The 24197-nt window shown below is 38.5% G+C and overlaps 1 protein-coding gene across 2 annotated transcripts in view; it reads left to right on the top strand.

Annotated features, from left to right (window-relative positions):
- STAG1 (stromal antigen 1) overlaps window positions 1-24197 on the top strand; it is a 128084-nt gene that overhangs the window by 45700 nt on the left and 58187 nt on the right. For both annotated transcript variants that reach the window (XM_042820593.1, XM_042820595.1), the window contains exons 5-9: window positions 8339-8415; window positions 10424-10628; window positions 13328-13479; window positions 17187-17260; window positions 21063-21186. In XM_042820593.1, the coding sequence (XP_042676527.1) occupies window positions 8339-8415; window positions 10424-10628; window positions 13328-13479; window positions 17187-17260; window positions 21063-21186 (632 nt within the window). The remainder of the gene's footprint in view (window positions 1-8338; window positions 8416-10423; window positions 10629-13327; window positions 13480-17186; window positions 17261-21062; window positions 21187-24197) is intronic.

Below are 24197 nucleotides of genomic sequence, written 5' to 3'. Positions count from 1 at the left end.
TTTAGCAATTGAAGTAATATTTTTACCCAGCCCTTGGCTGTGAAAATGTTCTTGGTGTTAAGCTCTATTAATATGCTTGCGGTTGGATTGTCTGAGTCTTGTGTCCTTGGGCACTGCTGGGAAGTGTCTGGCTGCTTTGTCTTTACACCTGCCAAACAGGTAGGTGTATTTGCTGGTAAGATCCCCGTTGGAGGAGGGGGGAAAGCCTCCTTTTTATTGTGGGAAGCTTGAGGGCTTGTATGTTAGCAGTGCAGCTGATGGGTGACATCTTTCCTAGATGTGGAAATAGCCTGATAAAAGTACTCTCAAAGAGTAGTTATTCCTGCACTTTCAGCCCTTCCTCCAGGCTACTGATGTTTCTGTTGCTGGATTTGAGTAACTTCTGACAGGATGAAGCTGTCATATGAAGGGATAAACTGTTACTCCTAGAGTCTGTTGTTGTTTCCAGTGATTTGGAAATGTCACCTCTTTGCTCAGTAGTGTCTTGAGAGGTGAAATTAAGAATCAGAAATTAAAGATGAGTTTATGTATAATAAATAAGTCTATCATAAAATTACATTGCATCTGCATCTTGAGTGTAGAATGCATTTCAGACCATCTCACTTCCAAAAGAACATAGAGAAAGGCCCAAGCACCAGGGAAAAGAATGACAAATAGAGGAATAATTATTTACTGTTTCTTGCAAAAAAGATCCCATTTTTATCCTGCAAAACAATCGGGCAGCATTTCTAGAAATAGAATGAGTTACTTTCTTAGAGAATGTAGAGCTGAGCTGCAGTTCAGTGGTGTGAAAAGTCCGAAACAACTCAGAGGTGGTAGATCCACTAGCAGCAGTAAGCACAGCATTCTCAGTGTGGCTTTGCAACCTGCAGCTGAGTAAACCTGAACTACTGCCCAGTGCAAGCTGGATTTGTACACATGCATGTCCTTGCACACCTCCTAACACCTAGTGCTGATTTCTGAGTATGGAAGTCCTTACATTGTTTTCTGGTTCCTGAGATCGATGTGAAACATTTCTCTTAGCAAGTTTCCTTGTAGCACAAACATTGGAAACTGCAAGAATGAATAGTGCCTGCAAAAAAAAAAAAAAAAAAGAAAAGACAAAAAATCAGTTGTAGAATCAGTAGTAAGCAGGTGGAAAGTTTCGGGAGTTTAAACCCAGGAATGCATTGGAGCCAGTGCTTTCCCCTTGGTCACAGGCTGTTCAATCACACTGAGGTGAGGCAGTGCAGGGCAGGACACGGCTGCTGGGGGCCTGTAGCTGAGGATGCTTCCACAAGCATTAAGACATTACAAGGAACAAAGCACTGCCTTTGGGGTAGCAAAGGCTCTGGAGCTGCTGCTTGTGTTTGTGCCATTTACTGTTGTTCAAGTCTGCTGTGATCTGACAAAAAGGTGGATGCCTTCTGAGAATTATTACTTTGAGCCATCAAAGCATGAAAGGATTCATTTTGTTAAGTCGTTCAGTACAAATACCACAATGCAAGTTGTGTGGCTTTAGTTATTAATTATGTGGCTTCTGTTATTCAAAGTCGGAGACGTTAACATCAAGATGAAAAGGAGTTTACCGTTTCCAAAGGCAAATACCGTAAAACTGTGCCAAAACAATATGATCTGACTGAAACTCAGGGAGGAGGTTTCCTGTATAAAAAATGTTAAGACTTGAATACATGAAGCGTGCTATTTCTGGATGCATTAAATTATGCAGATCTGCCCCTTTTTCTAGCAATAGCTTGTGGAATTACGGTGGGTTTTTTTCTTCTGAAATGCATTATTTGCTGTTCTATCAGTTTTGTTACTCTGAAATTATTTTGCAGCCTTGGCTGTCAGCCTTAATTTCAGCTATTCTAAATAATTTTGTTACTGGCAAAGTTTGCCTGCTTCATCCTTCCTTTCAGAGCATTTATATCTGCTGCTAAGCATATTTCTATCAAAATCCTTGTTTAAAAAGATGTATTGCATTCTGAAAAGCGGCTATTTTTCTTCTTTTTCTTCTTTAAATCTTTTAATCTAAAAGAAAACCTTTATTATTGTTTGACAGACAATTTAAAAACTAAAATAAGGAAGTTCATTATAAGGTTTTGAAAATGGATGTGCTTTGCATAAATGCATGACTTTTGACTTATTGATGCTTAGGAGGCTCCAAACCATTTGTGAAGCACTGCTTTGCCAAAATAACTCCAAGCCTTGGGTAGGCCCAGCTGTTCCATAGCACATAACCTTCTAGGCTGGCACAACCGTCTCATTCAGTGGTTGGTAGTTCTTTGGGTCAGGGCTGGATTCTGTATTTTTTCTCTTTCATTCTCAGACACTTAGATGACTTTAAGCAAGTAGCAGATTCTCACACGTAATAGATTGGGAATTCCATAGGATTTTGTTTATTTACAATAGACATTTCTGTCACTTTTTACAATAAGAATATATGGTTATTTTTCAGCCTGGAGGAAATGGCTGGATTGTCATTAATGCAGATCACTGTCCTCTTTAGCATTTTCAGAGTCTTTGGTGTGTATCTCACTGTGTCTGTAATAACAGAACTGTTATCTTCGCTGGTGTGTTCTGGGTCAGTGTAACTTATATGAAGGATTGAACAGCCAAATGGTATGAATCACTGGTTGTCTACATGAATTTGTCAGCTTCTTAATCTGATTCAAAACTTTCAACTTTAAAGTGTAACGTACAATTGTTCACACTAACAATGAAACAAGTGTCCTTGAATTGGGATGCCAGAAATAGCAACAATAATTGCTATTTCGTACTACAGTTCTGCTTCTAGAGCAGTGCAGTGAAGCCTTTGTCAGTCAAGAGAAGTCCTCCCACCTTTATTAGCACTTCTGACCTCTTGTACTGAGGGCTGTGTACAGCTATGCTCACTATTGATGTTACTGGTTGGTTGAAGTCAGTTTCCTGTTCAGTGAATTTTTCAGGTTTCCATACTGACTATCATCTTTAAGGCCAAATTTGGTTTTGAAATATCAGCAGGAAGTGAAGCTAATTCTTGCCTAAGCTAAAGTTACGTAAATCAGAACAGTAACAGATTTCTGTGCCTTGTATTATGGAGGATGTAGCATTAGAAATGCTTTCATAGAGGTCCCTTTGAACGTGCCTCTCACTGTCTCAGTCAATTACTGTGTAGTTTCACATGCATGCCTTTATTGGCCATGAAATGAGCGCAGAGTAGGAACTGTAGGGGGCAGTCAGGCTTTGGGAGGAGAGAGCACAAAAGGGTCATAGAATGGAAAGGACCCTAATGACCAAAGTTCCCTCCATTCCAGAAACTGGGTTTTGTTGCAGACTTTTTTTTGGTTCAACACGGAAAATTGTCTCTATTCTCAAGTATTTCTTCACGATGATTAAAAATTTAGTGTATTTATTACTTTCCCTTGTGTCTAGTGGAAGTCTATTCCTTTCATATGTTTCTCATACTGTTTATGGCTCCCAATGGAGTTAGTAGAGAACTCTGTAATGGCATTTCTGGTCTTCGTTTTTTCTTATTTATTTAATTCAAAGAATAACTGTTTGAAAGCATTTTTAGCAAAAGTTGAGATCTGAAAATTCAGAAGCAGCAGCTTGCCCCTAAATCCTTGTCCCGTGTAATACCAGTGCTTCTGTGTGGTCAGAAGACTAGTGTGAATCTCTGGAAAATGTCTCAGCAATGATAGAAGGGGAGAGAATGGGGCAGTTTCTGTTGTAGGAGTTTACAGCCACCAAAACAGGTGGTATATGGTTATGTGCCATACAGTAATTGGTGAGATGAAGGGTCTTACACTAGTGAGGTGTCATCAAGGAGTAGAAGATAGTAACTCGTTTAGTTTGTGTAATGTGGTGGTGACTGTTCTCTGATAAAGAAGGTAGAGAACACAAATGGAGAATATTTCCTGTGAGAGGTAACTCTTATTGTTGGGATGGCAACTTAAATGGGCTGAGTCATTAAAATAATATTCCCAGTTCTACAAGAGCAAAGTGAAGAGCAAAACAATGGTGGTGATCTTCAGAAGAGGATGTGAACATACTGAGAACATGTAGATGAAAGTCTGCATGGGAAGCACAACCAAGAGAAAAGAATGAATGCTCCTAAAAAGGATGCTTAACTGTCAGTACAAAATGACTCAAAGCTAAAGAAGAATAGGAACTATTTGATTCATACACTATGCAGTAGTCTGAAAATCAAAATGTGGAGTGATAAATAATGAAAGGTAAATATTCAAGAATTGTAGAGTAATGCATACAGCGAGGAAAATGAAGCACAACAAAGTGATGCTGTGGTAAGCAAAAGGATAAGTGGAAGATCAAACCAAGAGTTGGACAAGAGAATGCACTTTCCTTGTGTGTTTCATTTGACTGGTAAGGTCTTAACTTTGCAGGGAAATTTCAACGAATACATTTGAATGTGATTTGGGAATTGACACGTTTGATACTTGGTTTCTGTTTTGTATTAGGATGGTAAATATAAATGAGCTGCTGGAATTCTTTCTAGTAATTTCCTCTGGTTCTCTGGTTGAAAAGGTTTTAATTGTATAAGGATGTGATTTATTTTTTCCCCATTGGGGTTCTTGCTGTTTCATTCAGTATGTGTCCATGATCTGAAACTGTTGGAAGGACAAATTAGGGCTGTGTCTTTTAGGACAATAATGCTTTTGAATACTATTTCATTGGTAGCAGAAGCTGGGCAGTATAGAGAGAGTGCAGCACAAATAATTGGGGAATAGGTCGGTAAAAGCATCTTTAATCCTTGGGTGTGCCACAGAAGTTAACATACACCTATTCAGGCTGTCTTCTTTCTAAAACCCTGATCTCTGGTTTGAGTAAAATGTTTCAGTATTCAAGCTTGGAAATGAATGGAAAGCTCTGATTTAGGGTGCTTAACATCTATTTGACCCAGTACTGTTTCCATTTAGATTAATGATTAATACATATTCATTCCAATCAGGTAAGATTTATGTTAATATTCCTAGGGTATGGTGTGCAACTCACAGAAAATAGAACTTAAAAAAACAGTGTGTGTAATTTTTGGTTAGTTTCAGGTTGTTCTTTTCTGGAAACAGTCAATGAAATATTCCAGAAGTACACTTGATGTAGGTTGAATCATGAGAAATAACGTATGGTTTGATGCTGGTCCTTTTTTATCATCTTTCATACAGAGGTTTGTCATTAATGCTCTTGAGATGATTTTGAAACTGTGCTTTATGGATGTTGCAGAAGTGGATTATTTCTGTCCTACAGTGTTAGTGGGGAGAAAGGTGTAGGAAATGAACACTGAATGATATTGGGGGAAAGAAATATTGCCCACCTGGATATTGTGTAATCGTCATTCATCCTTGCAAGATCTGTATTGAACTTATCTTGACGGTTTCACCATGCTCTGATCATTATTGACTTTTTGCTATGCAAAAGAGTACATTTCCCACTCTGTAGCAGCTGAGTTTGGGCAGGTGGTACAAAGAAGGGATGATGCTGGCTTTATAGCTTCCCTGAGTGGAGGTAGTGGAGATGAAACCTCACTGTGATTCATGGGATGTAATTCATTGCCAACTGTCAGGAACTTGGATTTCAGGAGTCCATTTAGTAGTGAGCAATTTGTATTCATTAGCAGTGTTTAAATGACTGTAGGCTATTAGAGGTGGAGCACCACTGCTGCCAAAGCCTTTTTTTTGTTGTTGTATAAACTTCTCTTTCTTGCGTAAGTACTGGAATTGCCAACTTTCAGATTTTTGTTGTTGCTTTTTGTCTCTGAAGCTTTCTAGAATAGCTGGATTACTCTTCTCACTGTAAAAATACTGAGCTGTCTTCACTTCCATGGGCTCTCGTCCTCTCTGGCACCCCTAAGAGATGTCAGGAGCTTCTTTCATCCTGTGCATGCCTCTACCCCATGCCCACAGCGAGCTGGGCCAACACTGATTTGGAAAACATGCCTAGAGTCTGAAGACACTTTCACTGTAACAGCACTGCGTGGTGATCAGTAGGAACCCTCAGGTGCCCAGGAGATAGCTGAAGCCCTGTCTGCTCTAGCTGAGGAAGTTGCAATGTCTTGCCGTGATTCAGAGGAGATGCCTGTGGTCTGTAGTCCTGTGACTGCAGCTTCGCCCCTGGGCAGCTTACAGGTTTCTGCAGTTGTGGAACAGTAGATGCAATCTGTTGTCTGATAGTGACATGGGAGTTGCATCTTATACCAGCCATCAGCTTTCCTTGGCTGCTCATACTGCATCTGTAAGGTTGTGCAATTGAAGAAGCAGGGATAAATAGACCTAGTCATAAATGTATTATGTTGCAGCAATGCAATTAAAAAAAAATAAATTCAGTGCTTGAAGTAGTTACTCCTGAAACCAATTGCTTTAAAGAAAGTGTTCAGGCAAGAACTATACTTGACTGTTAAGTAACGTAAGTAACAGGAGGTCATTTAAAAGCTAGAAATATCTGAGGCCTTAAGTAATAGTGACCACAGTACAATTACATTCCATGCCCTCAGGGAGAAAAGATACAGAGAACTACGTCAGAATTACACGAAATTGAAGGGACATTTGTACTGAGTGAAATGCATTAACAAAGAGCTTTTCTTACAGAACTTTTACTTTTGTCCAACAAAGTAACATGATTATGTATTTTGTGGAAACTATTTAAGGTTATTAACAGAAGTCATAAATAAATTGAATGAGTAAAATTTGAATCAGGGCTATGAAAAATATAAAGAACCAACAGTCAGTGAGGTATGCACTCGGTGTGGTTACGTTGCTAATCAAAATAAGGACAGATGATAGCATGCAGTGAGAGAGATAAATGCAGCTGAGGTGGATTTGCTGTTCAACACACTGAGACGTACTGAAACTATAATAATATTGAGGGAAGCATAATTTATCTATACTTGGAGATGAGTTTGAAGCTGATAAAACAGCATTCTGTCATGCGGTATTCTTTTGGGTTTTTGTTTCATATTAGTATACTATGTTACTAATTGCTTATTCAAAATATGGAAATTGCCATGCACAAACATAAATCACTGTTTTTAGAACTGAGGCTGACAGTGTAACCTAGTATGAAGTAGATAAGTAAATATTACTTCATGAAGAAACACTGCCGTGACAAGAAATCAAGACTCACACTGCATTCTGAAATAGTGTCCCAGCAAAGATGTAGAAGATGGGTGAGCTCTAACTGTGCTTGCATACATTGAAATCTGTATGTTTCTAATGCTTGTTTTTCAAGGAAAAAAAAAAATAGTGGAATTAAAACATTCCTGTAACTTTTGGTATACTTACCTTTGTTACCTTTGCACAGGAATTACTGGTAGCTGTTATTGTGGCTTGAATTTTTGGAGCCATGCAGTGGACTGTTAATGTAGTTGAATTTTTAGTCTTTGTAATGCTAACAAGGTTGTGCTGCTGCTCCGTGGTTTACTGAAGTTTTATGAATTTCCTCCATTAGCAGAAAGGGGATTGTCAAGTGGCAAAAAGATGGTGATGAATTAAAATGTGTGCATGTATATCACACAGTAAAAAAAAAAATAAAAGTTCCATGTGTTGACTTGTGATACGTGGTTGGAGATTCAGGCAGTGTTTAATTACTAAGGCAGTGGTGTGATGTAAAGGTATTTGTTTATTCTGATTGAATTTAGGATCAAGTCACAAGAACTTTCATTAATTGCCATTGTGTTGCCATATTTTCAATGTTTGCTTTCACTGTTCAGTTTACAACGTGGGGTCACCGCTAACAGTTTAATTGTTGAGCTAACGGGAGGATGACATAATCCGCACGAAGGAGTAATGTAGATGCAAATACTGCTTTAGTCCTGAGCTAGCCCACATCCTGACTGACCCCTTTGAGCCTTTGGTTTTTGAGAACCTTACTGACTGCAGTGCCATGTGATGCAGTTGTTAGCTCTGGTCTGGAAGCCACTCGTATCTCCAAATAGAGATCATGGAATATCTGTTATTATGGGAGGGGGAGGATTGCTAGTAAAGGCCATAGAACTGAAAGACAGACTTGATTTTACAGACACAATTAAAACCAATTATACACACACACACACAAAAAACAACAACAACAACAAAAAAAAAACCACAAATTTGTTGACTGCAGACATGAGTCCTGCATTAGTGTTTAGCTGCTGCTGTATCACACATACTCCATTTTGAAGAGTAAATTTCATAATTTCTCTTCAGATCGTTGTACCCGTTTCTTCAAAAGAACACCTGTTCAAAGTGTTTCTGCTATCATTGCATTATATGGTCTTTCATGTGTGTTACTGAGCTGTACGTTCAGCAGCAGAAAGACTTTGATATTGATGTTTTGATATAAAAACACGAGTTGTGTTAATTTCTTTTGTTCCCTTATTATGCTACAGGTACTGTAAGAATTGAAATGTTCAGGAACATGCAAAATGCAGAAATAATAAGGAAAATGACAGAAGAATTTGATGAGGTATGGTATACAGATATTATACAGTACTTTTAGTATATATTCTACAAATAATATACAAACATCAAATAGCTTTAAGCGTTATGAAATATGTTACAGTGTGCTTTGGTTGTAAACCAAAAATGCAGCAGGCAAGAAACTAGTGGTAAGCAATGTTTCTGTATAAGAAATTGCACCAACAAGCAAAGCAGCAATTTAAACTGCAGTATGAAAATTGGTGGGCCGATATTAGCTTTGGAAGGAATAATAATGGAAAAACAAGTAAATTGAAAGGGTAGTTACAGTTATTTATCTTGATAAGTCAGTGTAGTGGATTGAGTAGGACTTGGATGCTGAAATAACAATAGTGAAAAGTTTGCTATCTGACGTGCTGAAAGGCTTAATTGTACTATCACAAAAAATCTTGGAGCAGGCTCCCATCTCATACTGTAAGAGAGCCTAGCCAAGTCTGTCTGTATGAAAGCTGCATTAGGTCCATACTGGTTCTTCATCTATCCGTATCCTAGGTATTAGAGCTGACTGTAGCAGAGAGATTAGTAAGAGGAGGCAGTAGAAGAACTGTAGGAAGTTTTCTCACCCCACCTGTATTTGTGCTGCTGTGCTGGATGCTGTAGTTCACTGCTTGAAACTGCCATCCTACAGCAAAGAACTCTGCATTCCTGGGATAGGACTGCAGGCTTGGCGTTTGCACTGTTTCTGTGTGCAAATAATATTTTGTTCATTTGAATTGGCAGTTTAAACCAAATAGTAAGTTCACACAAAAGTTCTGTTTTGTAGCAGTGTTACACAAATAGTCTTTCAAAAGTTCTAAGCATTTTGTTTGAAACAAATCTTCTGCAGAAGAAAAATGTTCCAAATCTTAATGATTTTGAGCTTTGAAATTTTCAAATTGGGGAGTGAGGTGCCTCTGATTAATTTTGTTTGTTTGTTTGTTTGTTTTGAAACAGAACTCGTTTCTCGTAAATTAGGCATTCAAATGCTACTTGTGAAGATTTTAGCATTGCAGTGATAGAAATAGGGTCATTATGACAACCTTACAATTGTATTTTTCTAATATTTGTGTACTTTTTTCTTGGCAATTCTAAGCATTGTAGTATGATTGTAATATCACAATACTGAGTTTGAGTTCAGTTTGATTGTGCCTTTTTGTTTTGCTGGAGTACAGCATCTTCTGTAAAGCTCAGGTTAAAGGGTATTTGATTGCAGCTCCTCTGCTGAAGTTGCTGGCTTTGTCTGGATGGATAACAGAGCTGCTTGTTCTTCATGTAAACACAGAATTAATAAGTAGAGATGGTTTTAACTTTGATGCTGCAGACTTCCTATCTTTAGGGAGAGATCCAGGTTGAACATTAGTACCTTAGCATTTTGAATAAATCTGGAATTGACTTACAAATCAGGTGACCAAGAAGTTTATGAGTTTTCTAGTAGGAGGGTGCAGTCTCACTGAGATGCAGTATTGTGAAATTAATCTTGGAAAGAAGTTAAGCATGAAAAAAATCCATTGCATCTCTCAGAAGGTAGGTTTAACCACAAGAAAAAGGAGAAGTTTACTAGATCAAAAAAGGGAGATATTTAGTTTCTGATAAGATCTCAGCTGCAAACTTGAGTAATGCACATTTTGTGGGGAGAGGCAGCCAGATTAGAATATTCCACCTGGGGTGGAGGTGGAGGGTGGAGAATGGTAAAAGTATTCAGTCACACAGGACTTTCTTTAGGCTTTGACCTTAGATGCTTTGAATTTTTCCTTTGTCATCCTCCATTTCCTAACTCAGGACATAAGGAAAAGAATTGTCAGAGTGCGTATTTGGATTAGGTATAGCTAGCTAATAAAGCAAGCATAGCACAGTTACAATCAAATCTCTTAATAAGTGATTTCATGCCTACAAGGTTCTTTATTTATGGAAGAATTAATAGTTGTTGTTTGTTCTGCGTTGTCTGGGGGAAAAATACACTGTGCAGCTTAGGAACTTGGTCCATGTTCACTGAGAGTATTCATTTTCTCATCCTCCAGGACAGTGGTGATTACCCCCTTACCATGCCTGGGCCACAGTGGAAGAAGTTTCGATCCAATTTTTGTGAGTTCATTGGAGTGCTCATTCGACAGTGTCAGTACAGCATCATCTATGATGAGTACATGATGGACACGGTCATCTCTCTTCTGACTGGTTTGTCAGATTCCCAGGTCCGGGCTTTCAGGCACACCAGTACATTAGCTGGTAAGTGAAATGGTGCAAAGGGGTGTTTTCAAAGAAGTTAATAATTGTTTAGTTGCTTTGAGAATTACAGCTAATTTTGATACAGGTAGAACTTGACAAGCACTGAGAACTCTGGAAAGCTTGATCAAATCCAAGCACTGTGTGTATCGTAACTACTTAGTATGCACTTTTCTTTTTGAAAGGGAATATATCAGCCTCGCAGGTTCCTGTCAAACCCAGGGGACTCTAGTGAATCCTTCTGGAGCAGAAGTGGCCTATTTGTGTCTTGTATTTATTAATCATTTGTTGTATGCCTTAGTCATTTCTCATTTCAGAATGCAAACTGATTTTAAGTGTCAATAAAATTCTGTGCCTTCACTCTTGAGAGACATAATGCTGGGAATATTGGGCCAAAATTCCATATCTCACTGGTTTCTACCTCTGCCATCCTGCACTTTTCAACACATCTGCCTACATCTGAGTCAGATTGGTTATATTATTAGACAGAAATAGGCTTTGTAAGTGTATTTCATGTGACGTTTGTTAGAAATCTCTGATAACATGGATGAATTGCTGTGTAGAAGTAGCTATATTTCTCCATTTGTAAATTAATACTACAATTCCTAGCTTAGATACAGATATCTAAAACTAGTTGAATCAGGTGGTGTCTTTCTACCTATCTCATAGTGAAATGCATCTTCTTGGAACGCTGCTGAAAATCTGTGCCAGTTATTTAATCTGAAATGGAGACTGGATTCATCTCTGGCTGATACTGGACACTGATCTTGACTTGCTGTTTGCAAGAGAGATCACGGAGAGAGAATAATGCTAATATATGCCCGGTGTATGATGTACTCTGAAAGTAATGCCTCCTGTGTATTTCCATGGAAACGATAATGAATACAAAGAGCACGGTAACACTACTGGGTAGAGCAAATTCTCAACTAAAAAACACAGTTTTTGAACGTAGTCACCACCATTAGCTGTGCATTTTTGCGAGTGATGACCAAGAGCCTGCATACCACTCTTGTGCAGATGTGCACTGGTGAAGGTGACTCACTGTCACTGCAGCCATTGCTGAAACACACCACCACTGCTTCGCTGTGTTACATCCAGTCTTTGGTCTCCAGAAACATTCAGCCAGTATCAATGAATGTCACTGAGTGCCATTTTTTCCACATGGAGGAATTCCCTTCCACTCCTTTCTACACACTTCAGTGTTCAGACTCCATTCTGTCAGACTGCCTCCCTGCTGCTGTCTGTCACACAGCAACATGTAGTGGGATATTGATGGGAAGGCTCAACTTCTGCTGCCAAACCCCCAGTGTCCACTTTGATGCCTGGGGCCGAGGTAATAAAATGAGGCATTACTTCTGGAACAGCTCCAGTAGTTTTAGTCTCTTAAATTGGTTGGTTCATCCTGATGTGGGCAAATGTTTGAAAAGCATGAGAGGTTTGGTTGGAAAGAGGAAATGGCAGCATACATTAGAGATGTTACCCAAGAACCATGCCATGTAGAAGTTCTGTAACCAGAAACTGCGAGCGAGGATGAGCAAATGTCAAGGCCTGTGTTTATCACAGCTGGTTTCAGTTATTTAAGGCAGTGCTGGCTTCTTGCATGAGAGGCATGATCAATTAATATGCCATACACTTACTAATTTTTATGTATTAACAACCTATGGGAGCTTTGTTTTGATTCTGCAAATGTCCCTTAGGCTAGTATTTGCACGTTAGATTATACTGCTGTCCTGCGAAGAAGAGGTCATCGTGATGCTGTGAAGCTCAGACTTGATAAGAAACTATGAAAATCTTTCAGAATTTCATTTATACTTTCTGAGGTCTTTGTTTTCAATTTTCCTTGTGCTAGCCAATTTGAATGAGAAATGGTTCATTGTAGCAAGAAACTAAGGTAAGAAGTTTATGTGGGTACTTCTAGACTTGCAGGCTTTAAGCAGTGGATAAGAGTTAACCATACAGTTTCACTTCTCCATTTGTATAATTGCTTGTTGATCTTGAGAACAGTGCTGCATATTTAGCTAGAGAGAATGCAATTATTAATATATTTTTTTTTGTTTTCAGTGTTGTAAACTGTGATGTAACCACAAAGAACATGGGAAAGACACTTGCTAATGTATTTTTTAACACTGAATTAAGACAGAAATATATATGTTAAGGATGTTGTATCCAGAAGGTTTGCAAATGTGAACAAAAGGGTACTTGAAGTTCTAATAATATATTTATACAATCACACACTTGCCTTTAAAGCAGGGTCAGATTATCTTTGAGATGCGTTGCTCTGGTCCCTGTAAATTCATTAATTCTCAGTATCTAAGAGTTACTCACTGGTTAAGAGTTGCACTTCATGTGGAGGCGTCTGTAATGATACTTCCCAGTAGAGAAAGGCCTGTAACCCACAGCAACTGGCTTCACGATATACACTGATCCATGGATTCATACTCTTGGTCTGTGATGTTATGCACTTTGAACTTGCAGAAAGGGTAAATAACATTGCCTGGAGCTCAATCTGGTACATATACTCTGATTTCTGATCTTTAGGTCAGCCGAGTGACCCGGGTATTGCTTGGGTGGGAAGTGCCTATCCAGATGGTTCTGTATCAGGGTCAGGATGGTTATTTTCTGTGAGTATGGATCTGCTTGAGGCAATATTTTTGAGCTCTGACTGCAGGTTAAGAGTCATATTCTGTCTTTTGCTTTTGCAGCTATGAAGCTTATGACTGCTCTTGTGAACGTTGCCTTAAACCTGAGCATTCATCAGGATAATACACAGAGGCAGTACGAAGCTGAGAGAAACAAAATGATTGGCAAAAGAGCTAATGAAAGATTGGAGCTGCTGCTTCAGAAAAGAAAAGAGGCAAGTGGAAAGATGTTTTGTTTCCTGGCTCGTGGGTATTCCCTCCAGCAGAAGGTCTGGGCTGATTTGTGACTTCAGTTATGAGAAATGAGGGATTAGTTCTGCTTTGGCGTTTGTGATCTCAAGCATGCTACAAGGCCCACACTTGTAAATTTTATATCACCATGTACAGTTGAGTTTGTGTGCTGCTCTGCTTACACAAGATGATTTCTATTCTCTGTCTCATACACGTGATCAAGCAGGGAGAAAACCTGTCTCAGTTGTTTATAGTAACCTACTGCAGTTGTGCAGGATGGTTTTTAAAAGATTCTCCTGTAGTCCAGCACTGTGCCCCCCATTTCTCCCATTAAGCACTGCGATTATTATGTAGTGTCTTGTTATCACTGCTTTTTGTAACTACTTTTGAAAGACACCAGTCAGGGCTATAGCACTTGGACTCTAGAAAGTGAAGCTAGGGAGACATTCAAGTCACCTTTAGCAAATATCACACTGCCACTACGCGATCAAAACCATTAGAAGGATGCTGTAATCATCCTTAAATTCAATTCATCCTAGGAAATTCAGTTTTAGAGTTATATTTAAAAAAAAAAAAAAAAAAAAAAAAAAAAAAACACAATAACAACAAAAAAAAACAAACTAGAAATAATAAGAATCAGAATGTGAACATGGAAACAGCCAGAATCTGTAAGGATGCCAGGCAAAACTCATAACTTAGATTTATATTTATTATTTTTAATATATTAGTTTTGAATGCGTTTCTTTCACCACTGTTTTTCTCTGTGGGAAGTTAAGGATGTCTGGATTCCCTACCTGTGTATACCTTGGGTTCTTCTAGATGTAACTTTTGACTTTAAATTGCTTGACTTTACAGTTTTAGTCTGGGGAATAATTACAATTGCACATTTTTAGTTGTATCTAAACTGTGATCCACAGAACAATTTTCTCTTGATTTTATAGTTCTTGAAAACAGTTAATTAATAAAAGTGAGAATCACTTGTGCTGAAACTGAAAGGCAAGCATTTGAAATGAAGCGAGTCAGTCTTAAAGAAGCAGAATCTCAGAAGCAGTGCTGCTTGGCTGTCACAGCTGGGAAGCAGGTTTTATCCCACATCTGTTGATGGTCACTTGAATTTTCCAGAGGACCAAGTAGCTGTTGAGGCCCACAAACTCAATTCAGTATCTGTGGACGTCCTTTGTTCTTGTTCATCAACATTTCTTTTCAGTGACTTTTGGAGATGCAGCACATAACTGCTCTGGGGAGATCTTGCAGCTTTGATGCACAGGGCAGTGAAAGCCTGAATGAGAATAAAGTTAAATGTTTGGCAAACTTTACCTCTTAACATGTCTCTATTTTCTCTGCTCCTGAAATCTTATAAAAATATTGCATAGGAGCAAGCCAGAGAAGAGTGGTGGTGACTGAGTGTGTGTGGTAGCAAACATAGGAGGGCAAATGAAATGAAAAGGAATCGTTAGGTTTAGATGGCATAGTGACCCTGTGTGAGAATTCATAGCATAGTGCTGTTTATTTCCTGTGCTTAAATGTGCTGAATTTACAGTATTATTTCTGTGCCAGCACTTCCTTAGTAGATTCTTTTGATGCAGTGCCATCAATAAAAGCTCATAAGCACCTTCATCAGCATACATTTATCCTCTTGAAGTTATTCATGGGCAGTTTGCAATCTCAGTGTGGGAAATTAATTAGCAGTAGAAAAGATGGGATGCTTTCTCTGATGTGCTTTGTTCTCGTGTCATTTTCTACATACTTGATGTGAAAGTAGGGCTTGAAGGTCTGTGCTTGTCAATGAGATTTTCAAACTGGATGAGGTTAGTAATATTATCTGCTACAAACAGAAATAGTTGTGCTTTAATTGCTGCCAGTAGTAATTCAAGTTTACACTTCTCATACATGTGTTTTTGAGTCTCCCCAAATGCTTGCAGTCAACAAGAGAGTGTTTCCATTAATTTTGCTGACATTTGAGAGGTGTGATATTAAATTGCTTCTGCATTGGTAAGAGCAGGAATTGTAAGGCAGTTCTTTCTCTGAATTAAGCATTCAAATTCAGGTACGTGATCCAGAAAAGCTGCAGTTATAAAAACTATGTTATGGAGAAAATCCAAATTAGTGAAAGAGTTGCTAATATTGATGCTGAAATGCACCTGGAATGCAAAAGATTCTGCAGACATTGGGCAGGTTGGGAATCTTCACTGACTGTCCCAGTCCCAATCCAGTGCAAGTTAACTTTATCTTAATGCTAAGTTACATGTTTGTAGGAGAATGTACAAAAGTGGGCATTGATGATGCTGATGCTGACTTTAATTTGTTTACATTAGTGCCTACTATTATATAATGCTTTGTACTATGAAATTAATTCATTTCTCAGGTATTTGATAGTTCAGTCAAGAAGCTGCCCCATACTTGAGTTTTCCCAATTGCAAAATTGAGGCTGCGCCTCCCTACGTTTTAGAAACCTGTGAGGCTTCATTTACTGAATATTACAAGATCTTATCTGGAAGGTAGTGTAGAAATATTTATAAACATGGCTTGAAAAATATAAACCCCTAGGGGAAATTGTTTCTGAGCCCATGCTATCCAGGAAGTTGAAACAGCTGATGATAATTGTGCCTCTGGCGTGAAGATATTTTCTATGTTAAATGTATGTGTCCATGATTACAGTTTGTATTATTTTGTGTATATGTGCAGTCTACTACAAGGCTCAGTTGTGGTTTTTATACTGAAAATATGAAGATTTTTTAATTAACATTCATTGTTATATTATGCTTTGACATTCAAAAACACCTTGGTTGAGGAAAGGTGGCTTTGAGTGTTGTAGCAGTTCTACTCCAAAAGTTGACTGTATAAAATTGGCATCATCTTGTTTATCAGAGCTGCATTTTGGTGTCATCAAGTCATCTTTATGTAGGTGAGCACAAAAGTTGATGGTATGAGAATACTTTCTTTGCAAGATGTTCTTTAAGGATTTATTAACAGATCCATTGACACAAAGAAATCTTTCCATAGTACTTAATAAGTACATTCATATTAGAGAGGACTTATTAAGAATTTATTTTTTTTTAATCATTTTTACCACTTAGAGCACTGTGTTGTTTTGTTTCGGTGGTTTAGCTGCTCTGCAGTGTAAGATTTGGGACTGAGTGGCAGCAGTGTTAAGTGCCCACATTCTGACTCTGGAATGCTTCCTCATTCAGACACTGGATTGCTGTGGGTGATGAAGTTAAAGCAGCTCACACTCATGCTTGAGACTGAGCACATGCTGAAGTACTTTCCTTACGTAGGGCATCCAGTTTTTTAAGGGGGCTTTCCTGGTCCATAACTGCTCAGTTACCAGCTTCATGTTTGAGCTGCTGTTCTTACCCAGTTGCCTGTTTGACTGCTGTACTGCTGCCATTACTGAACACCTGGAGTCTGCAGCCTGAATTTCCGTAGCAAAAAAAAGGGGGATGACCTCAAAGGACTAATTTGAAACTAAATTCATTGATGTTTGTAGTGAATGTTAACTTTCTTCCATCAAGGTGCTGTATACATGTGTATGTGAATGCACACCATATAGGCTGGAAAAGTAAAAAATGATTAATCTACTAATACCTTTAATTAAGTGCTGTTTTGTGGTCTCCTAATGCTTCCCAATAACAAATTGCAGAATATTAAATTATAATGAGCAGTGATCTTTTATTTACTTATTTTACAGCTACAAGAAAACCAAGATGAAATCGAAAATATGATGAACTCTATTTTTAAGGGCATATTTGTTCATAGATACCGGTAAGAAACTGCTACAGTATGCTTTGCTAGCAATGTGTGATCATAACCAATGCCAAAGACAATCTCTCTGATTTTCCCTCTCATGTTCTAGATGTCACAAAAGCAGTATCAAAATAACTGAAGTCCTTGAAGAAAATCTTAAGCCTAGAATTTGCACAGTAGATCTGTCCACAGAACTTTATTTTAATTCAGTAAAACAGCTTTTAGGAGTTGTGGAAGGCATGCCATCTCATTCCATGTCTCCTAACAAGAGAAGTTGTCTGCAGTGGGAGCATAAGCATTACATATCTTAAGAAAAATCATGACCGCTGTGTATCGTAACAGGGCAGATTTGGTTGCTGGGTCCCTCAGTCTTCCATTTCCTTTTGTGTATCTTAAGTGTAAACAGCAAATTTCTAACGTTTCCATAATATATGCATTACTCACAGCTGTAAGTTTATTTTAGGCTTTTTTCCCTCTTTAAAAACTACATTAAAGCACTGAAAAACCTTAATTCCAATTAGCATGTAGTGTTTGCTTATTGTTTTGGATGTTTGTAACAAGAGCATTAACCAGTAATAGTAATGATATCACATCACTTTTTTTTTCAATAGTTGAGATGCTCTGTCTTGTGAATAGAAAGGCACATCAAGTTATATTCATGTGCACCTGTGTGTCCTGTTCATTCTAGCACTGCACAAACCAGTAGATATGGACTACTCTATGCTGTTTTGGAGTATGGTTTATCAAAGCACATTTCAGTCTTTCAGGGTAGATTTAGGGTTGTTTTGCATCTGCAGTGTATTGATGAAACTAGCTTTTTAAATGTTAATTGGCTCACTGCAGTCAAAAGATAAAATTCAACAATGCTTAACTATGCAATTAACCTTTTAGATTTAAATTCTGGATTAAAATATCAACTGTGAAAACTTTCAGACAAAATGCAGAAAGCATGAAAAATGTAATTCAGAAAAGGTTTGGCACACAAAGAACATACAGTTAAGGTGGGCGGAGGGATAATTGCACTTATGAGGAAAAGTGTGCAGAAAACTTGGAAGAGGCCTGTCCTAAGGCATGTGTGATTGAGCAGCACGGTGGGGTCTCTTCAAATCGGTGCAGATCAACCACATGAACTTAAATTACCTTCAGCTTTGCTCCTCGATAACCTCAGCTGCTGATCAGACGGACTGAGAAAACCATTCGGTGCAATGAGCAGCCACTCCAGCAAGAGCCTGAGGAGCAAACCTGCCTCCACCTGACATATCCTAATTGTCCGTTATAGACTCTTTGTTTCAGTGTCCCAAATACATCTGACGTTAATCAAAAATACTTAGATGCAATTTAGCATGAAATATATGTGCTCAGGTGGCACTTTCATTGACTTGTTCTCTGAACTTCATTGCTGGACAACTAGTACAGCCTACTGCCTGTTTGCTATGCTTTGTCCGAAATTTTGTGGGCCTGCCTTGACAAACCAAGTTGCTTCATGGGAGCAATGTTACTAAGGGTAGGAGTATTTGTGTTAGGTATTCCTACAAAAAGGTGAAAGTTTCTTTTTGGTAATGCCATCACCTGGAAGATGGTGGCAGAATGGAGACTGGTGTGTCTCTAATTGTTGTGTCTCTCCAGCTACATCAGGCTGTTCTGCTGGTTTTCCATGCCTCACGCGTGAATTTTTTCTCATGCACTTCTGTACTGAAGATTTTAACTTTTTGTGCTGATAAATCTGTAATTACTTTAATTACTTTATTCTTTCTGTCTTCCTGCCAGTCTGGCTTTTTTTTCTTTCTTGGGGTAAAAGTTTATGGTGCCTGAGAACTATTTGAACGGGGGATCAGCTTTTCACTGTCTGCCTAGAGAGGCTCAAATGCATTCTTACAGAAAAGATAAATGTTCCTGATATTGTCTGGCTGTGCTGCATGATTAAATAGCTGTTGACAGTTGAGTTCTTCCTGAGCTTGCCGTAAAATCCTTCCAGAATGTTTCAGTTATCAAATTTTTAAGGTGGTGAAATAACTTCTCTTCGCTGTCGCTACGTTTCCTGTAACAAATGCAGTTTTGGTAGTGCAAAGCCTTGGATGTAATAACTTACTTAGTACATTCTCCCTTACAGCATTAGAATTCCCTGGTAGGAACAGCTTATTTAATGACTTATTCTGCTTGTAATGCAGCTTATCTACACTGTGGATTGACTGTTACCTTCCAGTTTCAAAGGTTACAGCACAGCTGTCTTCTGGGAGCTTAAACAGACCGCTTACAGTGATTCTGTTTGGAAGTTGGTAGAAGCAGTGTAGTTCATGTTGCACAATGATGGTGATCTGGTGGCATGCCTAGAGATTTGCTAATAGCGCTCGTGTAATAATTAAATGCATGCTATAAGCTGTTATTGCAGTACAGCCTCCTCTCAGTGATATTGCATATAATGAGAAAGGCTCGTATTGGCAACTGAAATGTATCTTCTAGTCATGTGTGATACTGCCATTGTGTGACATGTCAGACAATCTGAATGATCTGTGGTTTTCATCTTGGTGCCTTGAAGATCATCTGAAGTATGGCACACATTGAGCTGGAGCAGTGTGAGGGTTGGAAGTATGTAAGCAGACACAGTACAGGTGGTATAACAGTTTTGTTATACTGTACTGAGTGAACTTATATGCACCTTAAGCATAAGCTTGAGAACACAATTCACATTTCATGGAATTGAAGACTTCAGGAATAATATTGTTGCTCTTACATAGCGATTATTCTCTTGCTTGAAGCTTGAAATATATTGCTTTCGTAAATTATATTTTGGTTTTGGGCTCTGGTGCTGCTTTAAATGAAATCAGTGTTTCTTACTTTTCCAAAAAGATTTTTTAAAAAGGCAAAACAAACACCAGAATGGGGTTCTCAGTTATAAGCAAGGCCAGTGTTTGCAAAGCACTGGGCACTCCCTTCTTCAGCACAGTGGCTCTGTACGTTTCTCTTTTATTATAGCAGAGATTTGGAACTGTGAAACAGTGCCAGCTGGAATGGCACAGGCAATTTCTCATAGTAACAGATGTCTGAAAGATGAAATTACCAAAGGGCCAGATGGCCCCAATCCCTTTTCCTGTTGTTTGGCTGTCGTTAGTTATTAGTAAATATGCCATGCTCTGTGTCAATCAGGCAGGAAAATGCCAATCATACTGAAGTCATTTCCATCTAGAACTCTTTAGGTGATCTCTCCGGACAGTTTCCTGCTGCCCTACCTCAATAAGCAGCTGATAAATCTGTCTGAGATGTGTCTTTGCCTCTTCCATCACTTGTCACAGTCGGAATGTAGAAAAACCAAGAAAAAATGGCAGAAATCAAGGTTAAAATATGTACAGTTCTCCTGAATTTTCTTAGAAGGGCTTTTGTGTGCTGGATGAAGCAAATAATCAAATTCCATTCTCCCCCTTTGCTTGGGGTTCTTTGGTTACATCAGATAACTTTTCCTACCTGACACTGCATCTCTACCTGGAGAGTCAAGCCTCTTTAGGAAATCAGGGTGATAATGTTTCAGAAGTTATTATTGAGAAGAGGTTAGTGGCACTTGGATTTGTAATTTTGCTTGAAGAGGAGAAGAAAGATTAAGAGACTTAAGAAGTCAGCTAGAGGGAGAATTTTTTGAGATAATGGAAACATACCTGACAGTAAAGATACTGAGGTGATTAGACAGGGCAGCGAGTGAGGATGGTGACAAGCTCTGCCTAGTGAGGTTCATTAGACCCGAATAAAAGCAAAATATGGCTGGAGCAATGGGAATTAGGGCTAAATGGTATGTTTATAATCTGTATTTTTTTTTCTTTTTTCTTCCCAGTGATGCTATTGCTGAGATTAGAGCTGTCTGTATTGAAGAAATTGGTGTCTGGATGAAAATGTACAGTGATGCCTTCCTGAATGATAGTTATTTAAAATATGTTGGTTGGACACTACATGACAGGGTAAGTATTTTGTATTACTGTACACAGCAGAGCGTACTGCCTTTCTCTGCTTAACACATGCTTAGTAGATCATCTTTGATTTATAAAAAGGTAGTTCATTTTTATTGTTGGTCATTTGTCTTTCAACCAACGTTTTTTAATATGTTCACTTAACCCAGAATCCAGTCATCCTGAATCATATGCTCATCTGTGTAATTTTTATTTTTCACTCTGAATTAGACTGTCTTAATAGATTATTTTTTTCCTTTCTGCTTTTCTTCTTATTGAAGTCATCTTGTCACATCATTCCTGAGAACGTTTGCTTCTGAAACAGGATGGAAAAGGATTTTCCAGATGACACTCCCATTAACATAAACCAACAGAGAAAAGAAACCCAGAAGTCTCTGGGTCCCAGAATTAACCCAACAGTGGCATTCCTAGTAAATCGCTTACCCTTTACTATTTTAGGTTTTTACAGCTACAACCACCTTTAAAGGGCATTTTTCTACCCTTGTTGAATATTCTTCAATTTTACCTGGCAAGACTTTTTCAAGTCTACCTCTTTGTGCCAGCTTAGAAGAGCTCAGAGGGTTGCTTGAGTTAATCTTGGAATGCCTTTCTTGTGTGAGAGATTCTTCAAGGAAAAAAAGTAATAATAAAGAAAAATTGAAAGACTTGGTCAAAATGAAAAATATGTGGATCTGGAGGTTCTTTCCTATCTAACTGCTGTTCTTTTGTACTGAAAATATGAACAAAATGCTTCTTGTTGATGTACGGTACCACCTGATTCCTGCAAGAGTAGCACTTTCCTAATGCTAGTAGAACAGGGCTTTGAACTGCTGAATGGCTTTTTCCTACACCAGGCTGCAAATGGGACTAGACATCCTCCCACTCTCACTCAAACAACTAGAAATAGTTGTTTTACTCTCAACTGTTTGCTTGTGGTGTTCAAGAAAAACAGATGAGACCTACATATAGTGTTGAAATGCTCATTAAATCCTGGCATCATGGTTCAGAGTACTCTTTTTTTTTTTTTTTTTTTTTTTCCCCATAGAAAAGCTGCTGGAAAAAATTCAAAATTTGCAAATTTGTTGTGATGACTCACATAGCAAGTAGTTGATGTGTTCCTTTAAAAAGGTGATTTCTCTGTACAGCTTATTAATGTTAAAGATGCGACTTCGACCCTCTTCATGCTTTTTGAATAAGAGGTTGTGCTACTGATTATTCTTTTGCTGACAGTGATCTGCATCTCTTCTTGACTTGGATCAGCAGTGTACTAGTTAAGAGTAGCCTTTATGCTTTGGAGACATCAGGCAGGCAGTGGTTTTCCCCTCTAAACCTGTGGTTTCCATACTTTACTCTACAGACACTACACTACATTTGTGTCTGCACACCTAAAATCTGCAGTGGCATCTCTGGAGCATGCTCAAATCTGAGCAACACATTTTCTCAAAGAAGCACTTCCAGTGGTAGTGCTGCACTTAACAGCTCCCAATCCCTTCCAGTATCTGTGAAGCCCAGCAATTTCTCACACGACTCCCTTTAACCCTCTGTGAAATCTAGCTGTTCCTCCCGGCGCTGGCTCTGACTTGTGTCAACTTCTCACACTGTAATCTGTTGCATCCAGCGTTTTCTTATTCAGTGTCCAGTAGATTGGCACATCCTCCAGTTAGCTTAACCTCAGGCCAGGATCTAGGCATGTGACTGAAACGTTAACATATTTTACCTCAGCTGTCTCCAAATTAGCACATCATTTCATATTAGACAAATACTGAATTACCAACATTGCATTTAAACAAAATAACAACCAAAAGCAGGAGAGGATTCCATCTGGACCAAGCACAGAGGAGCATCATCAAATTGCTCTTCCATTTCTACTGCTTTGTAGTAGCTGTGGTTGCAGTCCTCCCAAGAGGCTTGGGTTTTCTACTAGCTAATCAGACTGTTTTATCCCTGTATACATGCTCTGCAGTGTTTTTTATTGATGTAGTGTATGATTACTGTATTGGAGGAGACAGGCTGAAAGTAGAATGGAAGTGCCAGAGGTAGCTGAAGCTCGCTCGTACCAAGGGATAAAAAGTGAGTAGAGATGGAGACATTGAGGGAAGTGCAAAGGGAAGCACTTATTTTAAAATAAATAAAATTGAATAGAAAACAATTAAAAAATGCAAGTTTTCCAAAAGCACAAGCTCTCTCAATAGCCTGGTTTTCATTGTCATTGCCTGAAAGATTTAGTTGTAATTTGGAAAATTTTGGCGGTGTTAATCCTCTGCCTTCCCTGGATTTTAAATGAGCATCTGTAGGGGGTTTCTAATTCTGCAGTTCTCTCCTTTTACTACTTTTTTTCTTGTTGTGGATCTGATAGCATGAGTTGAAAAACAGTTTAACCTGGAATACAGCCGCATTAAAAAATCATTTAATAAAAGGAGTTTATCCGTGCAGTCTTAATTTGCTTCTGTTGAATTGATGCATGGAACTGTTTTGAAAACGTAATTGTGTCTCTGGATGCTCAGACAGCCCTGGGTCTGGGAAAGATGTATTAAAGAAAATGTGGACTGGAGCATGACTCACCCAGAGAAGTGTGGAGTATCCCAAACTGCTGGCACTGGGGCAGATGTATTGCTTTTCCCTTCATTAGCAGGGGGGGCAATTTTGCTTTACTGTTAGAAGTGTCTCGAGGGTTATTTAAAAAAGAATAGGGGAAATATGAGAAATGTTTGTTATTTAACAGTGTTATTAAACATTTGATGTTTTTGCTTCAAGTTCTAATTTCAAATTGCAAGTGAAAGTATTAACAATTCCCAGTGCGGAGATATTCATGAAAAGTAATGTTAGATTTACATATTTTGACTATCTTTCTTAAATTAAACAGCTTTGAGAGAAGGAGAATTACAGTTTGACTGGAGAAAGAGACAAGCATAGAGCTGACAGCAGTGTGACTGAAGTCAGGATTCTGCAGCGCTCAGGTGTCCCAGAAACTGAAGGGGTGGAGGGAAACACAACAGTTTTTCTGGAAGATGAAACTGAGGAAA

The sequence above is a fragment of the Centrocercus urophasianus genome, unplaced genomic scaffold (genome assembly GCF_019232065.1).
Source record: "Centrocercus urophasianus isolate 14NV4802_14NV808 unplaced genomic scaffold, USGS_Curo_1.0 seq_19, whole genome shotgun sequence".
Classification (NCBI taxonomy): domain Eukaryota; kingdom Metazoa; phylum Chordata; class Aves; order Galliformes; family Phasianidae; genus Centrocercus; species Centrocercus urophasianus.
This window is presented reverse-complemented; position numbering and strand designations above follow the sequence as displayed.